This window comes from Trachurus japonicus, chromosome 17, assembly GCF_045865225.1.
Source record: "Trachurus japonicus isolate A0001 chromosome 17, Traja_1.0".
In the NCBI taxonomy this organism is placed as follows: domain Eukaryota; kingdom Metazoa; phylum Chordata; class Actinopteri; order Carangiformes; family Carangidae; genus Trachurus; species Trachurus japonicus.
In genome coordinates, this window is record NC_140923.1 from 11,588,929 (window position 1) to 11,604,518 (window position 15,590).

The window sequence follows — 15,590 nt, forward strand, 5'->3', positions numbered from 1 at the left end:
TTGACTAGAAATAAGACAAATATTCTTGGTAAGATACTTGAGTTTTTGCAGTGTAATGCTGCATTAGCATAAAAACAAAGAAGGCTAAATAAAAAATGATAATACATACGTAGTCTAAGAAAAAAAAAAGGAAAAGTTAGGGGGAGGGGCCCACTTTAGTATTCTTTAAGGGGGCCCAGAATTCCTAGCAACGGCCCTGGGTTGGGGTGACGGTTGGCCACGCCCACTTAGAGAGACAGGAAGTGTTTAGCTACCATTTCTATCACTGGAGCCTCTCATGGAGTAGCCTATCTTTCCATTTATTAAATATCTTTGGTGCCACTCGCGGAAGAAATTAACGGTTCACTTCCTCACAACGATGAACACAACAACACGCTGACATTTGTGACTCGCAGTGCGCACACACACACACACGTTTATCCCGAGACATTCAAGGCGTGGATGAACAGGTGGATTTTTATTTCATTATTGATCAATCAATCAACGTCTGGATAAATAAATCGCCTTGAATCGAAGTTGAAGTGGTTCCTTCCCTGTCTGGTGAAGATGGTGGAGAGCTGCAGCGGCTTCCAGGGCCAGCTGCTGTCCGTCATGGAGGTGCTGGCCCAGGCGGCCGTGGCCGAGATCAACCGGCGGGTGGACGACAGCTGCGCGGCGCTGCGGCTGGAGCTGAGCCGCGGCCGCAGGGACATCGACCTGCTGAAGGGCAAGTGCGACCTGATGGAGGCCGAGCTGAGGAGGAGCAGGGTGAGGAGCAGCAGGAGGAGAGGTGAGGAGGAGGTGGGGGAGGAGGTGGGGGAGAGGTGAGGAGGAGGAGAGGAGGAGGAGAGGTGAGGAGGAGGTGGGGGAGAGGAGAGGAGGAGGAGGAGGAGGAGGAGGAGAGGTGAGGAGGAGGAGAGGTGAGGAGGAGGTGGGGGAGGAGGTGGGGGAGAGGTGAGGAGGAGGAGAGGAGGAGAGAGGAGGAGGAGGAGAGGTGAGGAGGAGGAGAGGTGAGGAGGAGGTGGGGGAGAGGTGAGGAGGAAGAGAGGAGGAGGAGGAGAGGTGAGGAGGAGGAGGAGAAGAGGTGAGGAGGAGGAGGAGGAGGAGAGGTGAGGAGGAGGAGAGGAGGAGAGAGGAGGAGGAGGAGAGGTGAGGAGGAGGAGGAGGAGAGGTGAGGAGGAGGTGGGGGAGGAGGTGGGGGAGAGGTGAGGAGGAGGAGGAGGAGGAGAAGAGGTGAGGAGGAAGAGGAGGAGGAGGAGAGGTAAGGAGGAGGAGGAGAGGTGAGGAGGAGGAGGGGGGGAGGTGAGGGGAGGAGAGGTGAGGAGGAGGAGGAGGAGAGGTGAGGAGGAGGAGGAGGAGGAGAGGTGAGGAGGAGGAGAGGAGGAGAGGTGAGGAGGAGGAGGAGGAGAGGTGAGGAGGAGGAGAAGTGAGGAGGAGGAGAGGTGAGGAGGAGGAGGAGGGGAGGTGAGGAGGAGGAGGAGAGGTGAGGGGGAGCAGGAGGAGGTGGAGAGGTGAGGAGGAGAGGTGAGGAGGAGAGGAGGAGGAGGAGGAGAGGTGAGGAGGAAGAGGAGGAGAGGTGAGGAGGAAGAGGAGGAGAGGAGGAGGAGGAGAGGTGAAGGGGAGGAGGAGAGGTGAGGAGGAGGAGGAGAGGAGGAGGAGGGGGGGGGAGGAGGTGGGGGAGAGGGGAGGAGGAGGAGGAGAGGTAAGGAGGAGGAGGAGAGGTGAGGAGGAGGAGGAGAGGTGAGGAGGAGGAGGAGGAGGAGAGGTGAGGAGGAGGAGAGGAGGAGAGGTGAGGAGGAGGAGGAGAGGTGAGGGGGAGCAGGAGGAGGTGGAGAGGTGAGGAGGAGGAGGAGGAGAGGTGAGGAGGAGGAGAGGTGAGGAGGAGGAGGAGAAGTGAGGAGGAGGAGAGGTGAGGAGGAGGAGGAGGAGGGGAGGTGAGGGGGAGCAGGAGGAGGTGGAGAGGTGAGGAGGAGGAGGAGAGGTGAGGAGCAGGAGGAGAGGTGAGGAGGAGGAGGAGGAGAAGTGAGGAAGGCCAGGAGAAGAGGTGAGGAGGAGGAGGAGGAGGAGGAGGAGAAGTGAGGAAGGCCAGGAGAAGAGGTGAGGAGGAGGAGAAGTGAGGAAGGCCAGGAGAAGAGGTGAGGAGGAGGAGGAGAGGTGAGGGGGAGCAGGAGGAGGAGGAGGAGAGGTGAGGAGGAGGAGGAGAGGTGAGAAGAGCGAGGAGGAGGAGAAGGTGAGGAGGAGGAGGAGGAGAGGTGAGGAGGAGGAGGAGGAGGAGGAGGAGGAGGTGTTTTCTACCCGGAAGTAGAATGTAAACAACCAGGAGATTCGTCCTATAGTTCACCTGGTAGAGCAGCTTGCACCGTGAGCAAGGACTATGTTCCAGTCTGGGATCGAATCCCAGTGTGCAGTTTTACGCTAAACAGTACAGTGTCCAACTGTCAGCAAGCGGGCGGGCTGGGCGGGTGCAGAGCAGCTTAGGCTCCGCCCCCCCTCCAGAGGCGCATTGCTAATGAGCTGCTGCTGCTGTGCAGAAGGAGAGCCCTGGGAAATGGCTCAGGTTTTGTGATTTTGGCTAAAAACTTCATAATCACAATTTAAAGACCACAGAGAATGTTTTAAAATAACCAAAAAGGGTCGCGGGAGGGAGGGAGGGAGGGAGGGAGGGAGGGAGGGAGGGGGACTTTAAACCTCTTCCCCCTCAGCCTTCCCGCCCTCCTCCCCCTCCATCCTCATCCCTGTTACAGTGGATGATCCTGCTGTTGCCCCCGGCGCCCTGCAGCACATGGTACGGCAGGCTGGAGAAGATGTGTGGTGGCACGGTGACCAGGGTGGGTTCTGTGATGTGCATGGCTGCTCTCCGTCCTGCTGCTGGGGATCTGGACTGGAGGGTCTCACCCCCCACAGACCCTAAACCCTCAGGGTTTGGTGAAACCTCAGAGCCTAAAGGGACATAAAAGATTTTTAAAAAAACCTGCGTCACAAAAAACCTGTTCAGTCTAAATAAAACTAGATGGAAATGCATGAGTGCTGAAAGCTGAACGCCACTGCTGAAGCATTGTTGAATTAGCTGAAGAAACAGCTGAAGCAATATTGAAAAAGGCCGGCGCTAAAACTGAAATGTATAACTTGTAAGCTGAGAGATGAATGCCTTTTAAAGGGCGTAAAGTAGTAGAATGTCAAAAAGGTGGAAGAAAATGTTGAAATCCTGCATGTTTAAAGTAGAAGTCAGCGATCCGGTGGTTTTGGCTAACTTCCTGTCAGCAGATGGAGTTAGCAGTCCCCGCCCTCGTCCCTACGTCACCACATTCACGCGCATCCCTTGGCTGCACACACAGAGAGGACCGCCCCTTTATGCCGTTCTCTCTCCTCATTAGGGCTGTCAATCTTCCCCCCAAATTAGGTTCGAATTTCTAACCCATCTTATGTTAAATATTCGACTAACATTAGAATTTTTAATATGTTTTTTTTTATTTGACGATGACGGTGGCGACAACGACACAGCAGAACGCAGAACAATCCTGCATTGGAGCTGTCCATGGTTACTTAACCAAAAGTCTCTTGAAGTGTTAAACAAAGAGAACTATGGACTGTGGAAGTTTGAATAGCAAAAATACATAACTTATCTTGACGTGAACCATATGTTGCGGTATATTTAAAAAAAAAAAAAAAAAAAAAAAGGATTGTTGATTCGATGGAAACCCGGCTTCACAGGCGGGGGCGGGGGCGGCGTCCCCCCACTCCCCCCCTCCTCGCGAGGGCTGCGGGGAGGGCACAGAGTAGTGGTGCAACAGATCACAGCTGATCCGTGATCAGCACACAAGTGGTCCGCGGATCTATCGATTAAAAAAAAAAAAGGTGTGCGTGTAGTGTGGGGACACATACGCGCACCGTGGCGGCCGAATGAACGGGCAATTAAAAAAACTCTGCTCGTATTTGAAGCTGCAGCTTTACCTTGTGCACAGCAACAACTGCATTTTGTTTTATCAACATGTGTAGCTACTACTCTGAACGTCACGACGCACCACGTTAATTTGCCTCGTTAAAAACGTTCGAACGTCAGTTTCCACCTTCGAATGTTCTCATTTCGACTAACATTCGAATTGTATTCGAATAGCGAAGTTCGTTCTGACAGCCCTACTCCTCATTGGATAAAGGTTGTAGGATACAAGGAAAGTTTTCTCCTGGGCTCAGAGCAGAGCAGAGTGACTGACAGACCCGTGTTTCGATCCAAACACTCTATAGAAGTGATTGCTGTCGGAAGATACAACTATTTAAGACTTAGATTAACACCAAAATATCGCTTACTTCTGCTTTAAGTGTAACAGTTGAAATCTGCAGCTACACCTGTGTGTGTGTGTGTGTGTGTGTGTGTGTGTGTGTGTGTGTGTGTGTGTGTGTGTGTGTGTGTGTGTGTGTGTGTGTGTGTGTGTGTGTGTGTGTGTGTGTGTGTGTGTGTGTGTGTGTGTGTGAGTAAAGTAGGTGATAACCACCACAAACCTCCACCACGTCCTAATGACCTCATTTTGAATACTGCCCTCAGAGGTTACCATGGTGACTTTAACTGCTTAGATGAGAAAGAGGTCTGTGAACCCCTCAAACATCCAATTTAAGACAAATGTGCATTTATTATGAGCAAAAGCTTTATATGATCAGAACCATAAGACCTTCCTGACCTGAACGCACACAGTACACTTCACTTGTGTTTCTAGATAAATCCCAGATGGACAGAGTTTTACCTCACTGGTCAATTAAAGTTTATAGAAGTAAATAAACATTTTGCATAGGGCTGGAACAATATTGAGCGTAGCGTTAGTTCTGGCAGGCCACGACGTCAAGCTCTAACTGCATAGCTGTCATCGCCGGCGCAGATCAGCTGATGGCTCAGCTGACTCTGCGTGCCCGCTCCCTATTGGGAAATTGCATTAAGAGCGGGGTATTTAAACTGCTCTCGCCCGACCCTCCTTCCTGCTTCCTCTGCTGCTGGCACTTTCGCAACCCACCTCCACCCCAGCTCCTCCTGTATTCATGTTGGTTGCTCTGCTCTGTCTGGGTTTTCTTTTGCTGCTGCGCTCCCTGCTTATGCCGTTCACGATGGCTCGTGAAGGGCAGGAAGGTGCTCTTCCTGCCTCAGGCTTTCCACGCAAGCGCGTGGAAGAGCAGGGGGCCCCAGAACAGTATCATACCGCCAAATAAAACTGTGCAAGTAAATAAAGATTATTTTGACAAAAGTGGTCCTGACTGAAATGCTTTTCTCCCGATTTGATTCTTCTACGATTTTTTGGATGGCGATTCGATTTTACGATATTGCCGATTCTCTCGATTATTAGTCTGCATTTTTAACATTTATCTGCACACAAATACTGTAGGAGCCTATAAATTAACATACTCCATTATAAAGTGAACTTAAACCCTTTTAAAAACCTGTACTCTCTGTATGTAAAAAAGGCTAACAAATGCACATTGCACAATATTTAAAAAAATTCAAAAAAAAAACCATTAAAAAAAAACACATTTTTTAAAAAAAAAATCGATTTTTGGAGAAAAAAAAATCGATTTTTGAAAAAAAAAAAATCGATTTAAAAATCGTCAAAAAAGATATTGCAATATTTATGTGAATCGTTTTTTTCTCCCACCCCTAATTTTGCACCTTCGTTGGTCCTGTCTTTTTTGGAAAGACATAAAAAGGAAAGAGAGAGATATGCAGGTGTAAAACTGAAAAAGCACAAATTGAAGCTTTGACCACACATTTAGTCTTAAACTATGAGAATTTGTGGGTTATGATAATCTATCTTTAGTTCCTATTCTGGCTGAAATAATTAAAAAAAAGACTCCATCAGCACTTTATAATTAATATATAATATAAATCAAAATTACCATAAAATCTTAACTTGTATATGAAAAAAACAGCTTGTTTTGTACCTTTAGCTGAGTGTTGTGAATAAAGACATCCCATCCCCGCCCTTCAGAGATCCTTTTCTCCTGAGGCGACAAGTCACAAAGAAAATCAGAACGAAAAGAATGAGCTGAATCGCACCGAGGAAACTCAGATGTGTTTTCAGTCACGTGACCACATTGTCTGATCACGGCCGCAATTTATGGTCGACTCACTTCCTCCTCTCTGTTGATACTAGGGATGCCACGATTATAGATTTTCTTTGTACGATTACTGTCAGAGAAATAATCACGGTATTACGATTATCACGATTATTATGCATTAATTAATATCACAACATATGAATGTGTAAAATCAAATACAGTCAAAATTTAATTACATTACAAATTTTTACACTAAATATTTTAAGTTATCTTCTATTCATATGTAACCAATTATTAATCATCCAGGGAAAGTGTTTTAAATATTCAAATCATTAATTGTCATCTATACCAAATGTTTAAGTTTATTTTAATTGTTTGTTTTTTATCACAAATGAGACGCTAACATTTACATTTCTACCATGTTACGTTAAATTGACCAGTATTTCTTACATTTACCTTAACTTTTGTGCCACATCTGCCTCTATGTTTCCAAAATAATCTTTTTTGGAAAGTGACGGTATTTAAGAATTGTGGCGTTTAATACCGCGATTAATTGTGAAAACAAGTAATTGTGACATCCCTAGTTGATACGTCTGAATATGGCAGAAGATGATGATGATGATGATGATGAGTGGTTGTGTCTTGTCCTCCAGCAGGTGAACGGTTTCCTCCCTGGGTCAAAGTGGTTTTAAACAGAGAGAGAGCGACAGACTGGGACAGACAAGTGCAGGCTGAGGTTCACCATCAGCCCCAGCTGGTAGGAATTCATCTAACTCTTTATTATTATTACTCTGTATTTATAATAAATCACAACAGAAAGTGAATTAATCACCACACCTGAGAGGTTGAAATGAATGTGTCTGTCTATGTTTTATTTTATTAACCAAAACCATCCAGAGCCTGGGAATGGAAAATATAAACACAGTATGGTTGAATAAGATCATTTCCATTTTTAAAGGGATAGTTCAACATTTTGGCAAATTGGCCCATTGCCATAATCCCTATAGTCATAGCAGTAGGTTTGTTACCTTTAATTGTCGGTGCAAGCTGTTTTTAGAACAGCAGAGCAGAGCCGTGAGCTGCTCAGAGCTACGCTACAGAGGCTCATTATGGGATTTCTTGGTTTCCCTCATCAAACTCATCAAACACACAATCCAACAACTCCACAACGCTCTGGTGGACAAGTTGTGACCTGCAAATTCACCACGCTATGAGATAATAACACAACGTTACCAGACAGAGTTGTTTTAGAGGGAAATTCATGCAAAACCGCTGATGCGCGTTGCCTTCAGGGACAGTTTTTCATCAACAGTCTCTGCATTTCCCTCTAAAACAACTCTGTGTGGTAACGTTGTGTTATTATCTCATAGCGTGGTGAATGTGCAGGTCACAACTTGTCCACCAGAGCGTTGTGGAGTTGTTGGATTGTGTATTTGATGAGTTTGATGAGGGAAACCAAGAAATCCCATGAGCCTCCGTAGCGTAGCTCTGAGCAGCTCACTGCTCTGCTCCACCGTTCTAAAAATAGCTTGCACCGACAATTAAAGGTAACGAACCTACTGCTATGACTATAGGGATTATGGCAATGGGCCAATTTGCCAAAATGTTGAACTATCCCTTTAAATTCATCATTTAGTCAATAAAACCGCCAAAAAATGTATTAAAAAGGAAGAAAAAAACATATATTCAGTTGCTAATCACATAAAATACAGAAATACAGACTTCATTTTCTGCTGAGGGACTAATTCATCAAACATTTTTGCATCTTTTCACCATTTTTTCCTTGAAAATCACCAATGTATCAATCATTTCAATAGCTGTAAATTACTTTTGTGCTGCATAAATAAACAAATACACAAATTTGTCTGACTCTACAGTGTGTGCGTGTTGTGTTGTGTTAATGCTGAGCCTGGTGTTGCAGTGTGCAGACATGGAGCCTGTTAACGAAGCTCAACACATCCAGATCAAAGTGGAGTGTGCGGAGGACGACAGCGTGTGGAGGAACGACGCAGAGGAAAAACCCAGTGAGTGTGATGATAAAAACACACACTGAATGAGAACCTCCACTTTTTTTTGTATGTGTATTTATTTTTATTGTTTTAATGACAAAGAAATAGATATAATACATATTAACAATAGTTGGTAGTGCTGCACAGAAGAGTCCAGGTTTTGGACATGTGACAAACAGGACATACTGTATAGTCCAGGCAAAATAGCGTTTTACAACAGACAAATTGTAACAGAAGGTTTTTCACCATATATCATTTCTTTGAGGTGTCCAGAACAACATACTAAAAGTCCTAAGAAATCCTAGTTGGGGAAATATGTTTAATTCGCATCATTATTTACTGTATAAAGTCTATGGTGCCGACAACAATACACCCCAATGGGGCTATTTTTTTCCTTTACTCCTATCACAATGAAACTTTACACAATGAAAGTAGACATGAAAAGTAACATTTTTTGTATTACAAGTTTCTTGGAAAATGAATTTGAATATGCAAATGAGCCATACACTAATGGAATATGCCCAAAATACACCTGAATAGGCTTATTTTCTTCTTTTACTCCTACCACAATCACACTTCACACAATAAAAGTATACATGAAAAGTAACATTTCTGTATTTCAAGTTTCTTGGAAAATTAATTTTAAATATGTAAATGAGCTCAACACTAATTGACTTATGGTCAAGAAGCCATAAAGCTGCAAGCAGCAAAAACGGGCCAATTAGTTCTATTTTTGGGTCCAAAATGAGCTAAATTGCCTGGACTAATAGATAAAGGCACAGTGACAGAAAAGCACTAGATCAGCTTTTAGACATAAAGCAAAACAAGGATGCCAGATTTTAAAACAGATTCCCTCTTTGGCAGATATAATGTACTTGATTTTCTCCAGGTGTAATACTTTCCCCAGCAGCTCCTTCAGCCACATTTCAAATGTAGGAGACCTTTCAGAGCATTGTAAAATCAGCTTTCTGGCTAACAATGTTGAGAGGGAAATAGCCGTAAAGTCTCACAACTATTATTCACATGGATGATTGAAGGCTTCAGTGAAAAACTCAAACAAGGAGCCCCAGAATGATTGCAGCTTATGATATGACAAGAATAGGTGGGATAGTGTTCCTTATTCACCTACACACTTGACTGTGTGCTACCAGTTGTATCGGATTTTGTCTTGCATCTATTGAGCATCATGGATGATCTTAAAGGGATAGTTCACCCAAAATTCAATTTCACTCATTATCTACTCACCCTCATGTCGACTAAGAGCTGGGAGAATTTTCAGAGTCCTCCGTTCCTTCTCTGAGTTACGGGGGGGGGGGGGGGGGCCGCGCAGCAGTATTTGTCCATATGATGGTTGTCAATGGATACCACTTTTCTTCATCCAAAAAGACACACCAAAAAACATCCAAATACCTCCATAGTGCTCGTCTGTAATGTCCCTCTTGTATTGAAGCCCCGACATGAGAAATTGTTCCGAATTGTTTTTTTTTAAGTCTATATTTTAAGCTTGTTTGTAGCGGAAGCTCCCAGTGTCTCAGTTCACTGCTCTTCCTGTGTCAGTGCAAATCTCGCGTGATTTTCACTGACCGGCTGAACAATTTCTCATGTCGGGGCTTCAATACAAGAGGGACATTACAGACGAGCACTATGGAGGTATTTGGATGTTTTTTGGTGTGTCTTTTTGGACGACGAAAGTTGGTATCCATTGACAACCATTATATGGACAAATACTGCTGCACGGACCCCCCCGTAACTCAGAGAAGGAACGGAGGACTCTGAAAATTCTCACAGCTCTTAGTCGACATGAGGGGGAGGAGATAATGAGTGAAATTTGAATTTTGGGTGAACTATCCCTTTAATACAATTCTCCCACGTCTCATCTGAGATTTTCTCATGAAAACCTCCACTTTACTTTTACTTCACGTGTTCCGTTTTTCTTTGTTTTTGTTTTTCCTTCAGTTCCTGCAGCTGAGTCGCCGCCGTGTTTCAGAGCGTCGCCGCCCGTCCACCCCGACAGCTTCGTGGAGCGCTACCTCTCGGCCCAGAGCCCGGCGGCAGACACACAACAACAACGACAACAACAACAACAACAACAGCAGCCTCTCGTTTCCCCGGCGGACGGTAGGGCTGGGACGATACGCTTTTCTCCCGATTCGATTCTTCTACGATTTTTTGGATGGTGATTCGATCTAAATTGCAATTCTACGATATTGCCGATTCTCTCGATTTTTAGTCTTTAGCATTTTTAACATTTATCTGCACACAAATACTGTAGTGGCCTATAAACTAACATACTGCAGTATAAAGTGAACTTAAAGGGGACATATTATGCAAAACTCACTTTTCCATAGCTTTAGTGTGTATTTGCCTCCTCACTCCTTAAACGTCAGTTTTGACAACTACGTCAACATTTTGTAAACTGCCATAGTAAGAAAATGTGTCTCTTAACAAGCCGTTTTAATTTCACCCGGCTTATTACATCACAAGCCGGGTGACGTGAATATTCAAGCCCTCGCTCCCATGGTTACCATGGTTACCTCAGCTACCAGGGCGACGCTTCTAAACCAGCGGTACTCAATAGGCGGCCCGCGGGCCGCATCCGGCCCGCCGAACCTTCCAATCAGACCCGCGACTGAGTTCTACTAGTTTACATATTACTGTATACTGTATTTCTCGGGCTCCGTGCGCCTGTAAGTCAAAGCGCTGGGACATGGAAACACGTGCGGAGCGTTTGTGTGTGCCTGTGAGGCGCTGCACTGGGATACAGAAACGCTGACGAACCCAAATCACCATGCGTGAGTGTTTGGGGAGCGGGCTGGACTGCAGGGTTTTCCCTGCCTGTCTGCAGAGACCGTGGGTGATTTTCACCGCCGTCTTGGTTCAACTGTGTGTGCATCATGCATGGGGGGCCGTTCAGATGAAGCGTCTTTTGCGCGCGCTCAAACCCATTCAATGTAGCCGCGCGTCATGCACGCTCACAACTCAAAAGCCGTAGCCGCGCACATTTGATGAGACGCAATTGTTTTTCCGTGCACATCTGCGGTGCACAGCTGCACGACCTGCTTCTCCCCCGCTGTTGTGTCCCGGTTCCATCGGCCTGTGTCTCTCCTACTGTTTCCCACTGAGCTCTGTCTCGTTTGACAGGTGAAGGAAGCCCATGTGTGGAAAGACGTCGCCTCTGAGATGTAGAATGTGTGTTATAGAAGAGAAACACACATCTCAGGACCAATGACTTGTATCCTCAGAACAGAGTCAGACATGTCCCGTGATGGTCAGGTCATATTTAAGTTGAAAATCACAGGGCATGTCTGAGGATACAAGTCAGCAGTGTAAAGCTCCAGCATGATATGTAAATGATGATATGATAATGTCAAGATTTTTCATTTTATATCATACTAAACACCATGGAGTGTATAAATAAAAATTTTGTGCTTACAAGTAAAATAAAAATATTTAAATTATTAGACGAAAAAGGTTAATTTAATTTCAATCTATGCCTATTTGAATGTGCGGCCCCCAAGGTGTCTGTTAAGAAAAATTCTGGCCCTTTGACAAATGTATTTGAGTACCCCTGTTCTAAACCGACCGTTTAGAGCAGGGCTGTGAAACTGGTGTGTAGAAAACCAGCTGTGCTCAATCTGTTGGTTTTTCTGACCAAAGCATGTTACTAACATTACTTTTAGACATCAAGGTACCATGTCAAGAAGCAGAAATGAGCAGAATATGTCCCCTTTAAACCCTTTTCAAAACCTGTACTCTCTGTATGTAAAAAAAAAGGCGAACAAATGCACATTGCACAATATTTCAAAAAATTAAAAAAAAAATTCAATTCTTTTAATCGATTTTTGGGAAAAAAAATCATCAAAAAGGATATCGCAATATTTATGTGAATCGATTTTTTCATCCACCCCTAGCGGACGGGTACAGCAGCAGCAGCAGCGCTTTGCCGGAGCAGCAGCAGCAGCTTCTGAACAACACACACAACCAAACTGGGACCGAGCTGTCGCTGCTGGTGAAGCACGAGAAAGAGGAAGAGCCCGATGAGGGAGGAGGAGGAGGAGGAGGAGGAGGAGCAGGAGGAGGAGGAGGAGCAGGAGGAGCAGGAGGAGGAGGAGGAGAAGACGGTGACCGGCTGTGGTCGTCCGGTCTGTGCGGTGATGATGATCGTGACCAGAGCTGCTGCTCCCTCGCCGGGCCGCAGTTCGAGCAGATTCCCGCTGCGTTCACGCCTCAGCTCGGCCTGGATTTAGAGTTAGAGATGGACGTCATAGGAGGAGGGAAGTCGCATCCCGTCGTTGTGGCGATGAACGCATCGCGGGCGAAGAGACGAGTCAGGACGCTGACGGAGAAGGACGGACACGGCAGCGCTCTGTCTCAGATCAACCAGGTAACTCGGCTAAACCGGCATGTTTACAGAAATGTTCATTAATGTGCATTGTCTCTGTATATTTAATAGTCTACTTGCCAACAACGAGTACCCGGAAATGTTGAGTACCCCAAAGTTTTATGTTAGAAATTAGGGCTGTCAGAGTTAACGCGTTAATCGCGATTAGATTAATTAAAAAAATTAACGCGATTAAATTTTTTAATCGCGGTTAATCGCGGCCCATTTTGTCCTCTGTCTGCTGGACTGGAGGACTGGAGTGTGGGACCTCCAGTCCAGTAGGTGGCGGTAAGGCACCTTCAAGTTGGTTGCTACACAAATATACACAGTCTAACATATATCCACAGCTCCATCCATTGATTTTTTGAGGCTTTGTTGTCAACAAATGCACGTGGCGATGTATTGATTTTTTGACGGAGTCGGTTGTCAACAAATGCACATGGCCAGGCAGAGTAGCAAAGTAAAGGGCAATTTCCACTGGATGCAATTCGTTTCAATTCTGTGTGAGTTTCATGCATCATGTCATGTGTTATGATTAGGTAGGCCTGCTAGGTCTGGTCTAAAAGTTGTTTGTCTAGAGATTATAACACTTTGGAGTGTTGAAAGTCCAAAGCGCCATATATAATATTTTTAATAGAGATTAATCGCGAGTTAACTATGGAAAAAATGCGATTAATCGCGATTAGAAAAATTAATCGTTTGACAGCCCTATTAGAAATAGATAGTATGGGTCCCCAGTATTCAGAAACTGCCGGATGCTAACTTATATATATATATTGGGCAATTAGCATAACAGACATAATTAGCATTAATTAGCATAATTGCCTATATGGGCAATATTTCAACAAAATTGACTTGGCTGATCTGGGCAATATTAGTGTGGTTTTAGGGGTTATTGATGATGCTGAATCCATTTCTGACATTTTCAAAATTCAAAATGGCTGTCTAAACAGATTTTGAAATCCATCAAAATCGGCCCACTGGCGGTTAAAGGGCAACTTCGGTTTTTTTCAACCTGGGCCCTGTTTTCCTATGTTTTTCTGTATATGTGAGTGATGGATAACACTTTTATTGAGGTGGCTGCAGTATTGAGCCCGGCAGGCAGCCTGCAGCCCAGCTAACGCTCTTACATGGGGCAAGTGGCTCCCGTCAAAGTTCGCGGTATAAACAGGCATTTTTTTCAAATTGACAGGCTCAGATAGTTACAATGAGTGTCCGACAACATACCAGACCCTGTGGTCGGCACGGCCTCGCTGAAATTGTCTGCCGCTGCGCTGGAATCTTGATTAAAACTCAATGTAGGCTACGGTATGGAAGCTCAGCGGCGCTGTTTTCAACTGGTTCAACTCGACCGCAGCAGGAGGGGTGTGTTTGATTTCAGCTCCGGGCCAGACCGCAAGATGCCGTTGATGCGCGGCTTGCTTGTGTACCTGCGGGGGCGGGGCTCATTGGGGTTCATAGACTCCGCTCCGTTCAAACCTGGTGCTGAGTGTAAACACACCCCACCGGCACAGAGCGTGAGAGAGAGAGAAGGAGACGGAGACGGAGAGCTGCAGCTACAAAGGTGGCTGTTTAACCCGGATAGATCTCCATGGTAATTTATTATTTATGTTCAGAGTTTCATCCTAAAATCAGCTGTAAAAACGCGGATGTTACACTATTACAGCTGGCGGCACCTTTACCTTGCAGTGGATGTGGATCAGGACGGGGCGTTTGACCGGAGGGAGAGATACGTATCCCTGCGGCCGCCTCAACCCAAATTTTGGCCAGAAAAAACCCTGAATACGTTAATTTCTCCTTTCTAGTATGTTGTCGGACATTCATTGTAACTATCTGAGCCTGTCAGTTTGAAAAAAAATGCTCGTTTACGGCGAACTTTGACGGGAGCCACTTGCCCCATGCAAGAGCATCAGCTGGGCTGCAGGCTGCCTGCCCGGCTCAATACTGGAGCCACCTCAAAAAAAATATTATCCATCACTCACATCTACAGAAAAACATATGAAAACAGGGCCCAGGTTGAAAAAAACCGAAGTTGCCCTTTAAAATCTGGTCACTTCCGGTTTAGACAGACATTTTGAATTTTGAAAATGTCAGAAATGGATTCATCATCATCAATAACCCCTAAAACCACTCCAATATTGCCCAGATCAGCCAGGTCAATTTTGTTGAAATATTGCCCATATAGGCAATTATGCTAATTTATGCTAATTGTGTCTGTTATGCTAATTGCCCAATATATATAAGTTAGCATCCGGCAGTTTCTGAATACTGGGGACCCATACTATCTATTTCTAACATAAAACTTTGGGGTACTCAACATTTCCGGGTTCACAATGGGGCCCTATGGGCTGGCAAGTAGACCATAAACCAATAAATTTAGATTCAAATTCAGATTCAGATCTCCGTTCCTCAGCAGCCGTGGCAGCACCAGTACAGAACCAACACACCTGCTGCTGCGAGGAGGAGGAGCCCAGAGGAGGAGGAGGAGGAGGAGGAGGAGGTGAGGGCACCGAACCCCGCCGCCACCGCCGCTTCATCTTCATCCTCCTCATCCTCCTCCGTCCGCGGCGGCTTGGGCCTGCTGCACGCCAGGAGGATGCGGGCGCCGTGGCGGTCGTCGGGCCTCGGCATCAGAGAGAAGCGGTTCAGCTGCTCGTACTGCGACAAGAGCTTCATGCGCTTCAGCCAGCTCAAGGAGCACCTGCGCAGCCACACGGGCGAGAAGCCGTTCAGCTGCCTGCAGTGCGGCCGCAGCTTCACCAAGCAGTGCAACCTCATCCGCCACGCCGTCGTGCACAGCGGCGAGAAGCCCTACCAGTGCTCGCTCTGCGGGAAGTGCTTCACGCAGCGCTCCAGCCTCAAGTCCCACCAGAAGACGGCTCACTGAGCCCAGAACCATGAACCATGTTTTATTTTATACAGATCATTCATATATAAATTTTTTTTTTTTTAAACTCTTAAAGGGATAGTTCAACATTTTTGGCAAATCTAATATTTTCAGAACGGCGGAGCAGAGCCGCAAGCTGCTCAGAGCTACACTACGGAGGCTAATGGGATTTCTTGGTTTCCCTCATCAAACTCATCAAATACACAATCCAACAACTCCACAACGCTCTGGTGGACAAGTTGTGACCTGCACATTCACCACGCTATGAGATAATAACACAACGTTACCACACAGAGTT

The 15,590-nt window shown here is 45.8% G+C and overlaps 1 protein-coding gene across 1 annotated transcript; it reads left to right on the forward strand.

The window, feature by feature from the left end:
- Positions 1 to 546: 546 nt before the first annotated feature.
- Positions 547 to 15,335, forward strand: LOC146970185 (uncharacterized). The gene is made up of 6 exons (XM_085804662.1): positions 547 to 769; positions 6,672 to 6,772; positions 7,937 to 8,039; positions 9,981 to 10,142; positions 12,125 to 12,408; positions 14,804 to 15,335. The coding sequence occupies exons 1-6, from the start codon at positions 547 to 549 to the stop codon at positions 15,290 to 15,292; spliced, it is 1,362 nt and encodes a 453-aa protein (XP_085660788.1). The 3' UTR covers positions 15,293 to 15,335.
- The last annotated feature ends 255 nt before the right edge of the window (positions 15,336 to 15,590 follow it).

Coding starts and splice junctions, on each gene's coding strand:
- LOC146970185 (XM_085804662.1), top strand. CDS start 547: ATGGTGGAGAGCTGCAGCGGCTTCCAGGGCCAGCTGCTGTCCGTCATG. Junction 10,143..12,124: donor TCTCGTTTCCCCGGCGGACG/GTAGGGCTGGGA, acceptor CAGGAGGAGCAG/GAGGAGGAGGAGGAGAAGAC. Junction 12,409..14,803: donor CTCTGTCTCAGATCAACCAG/GTAACTCGGCTA, acceptor ATTCAGATTCAG/ATCTCCGTTCCTCAGCAGCC.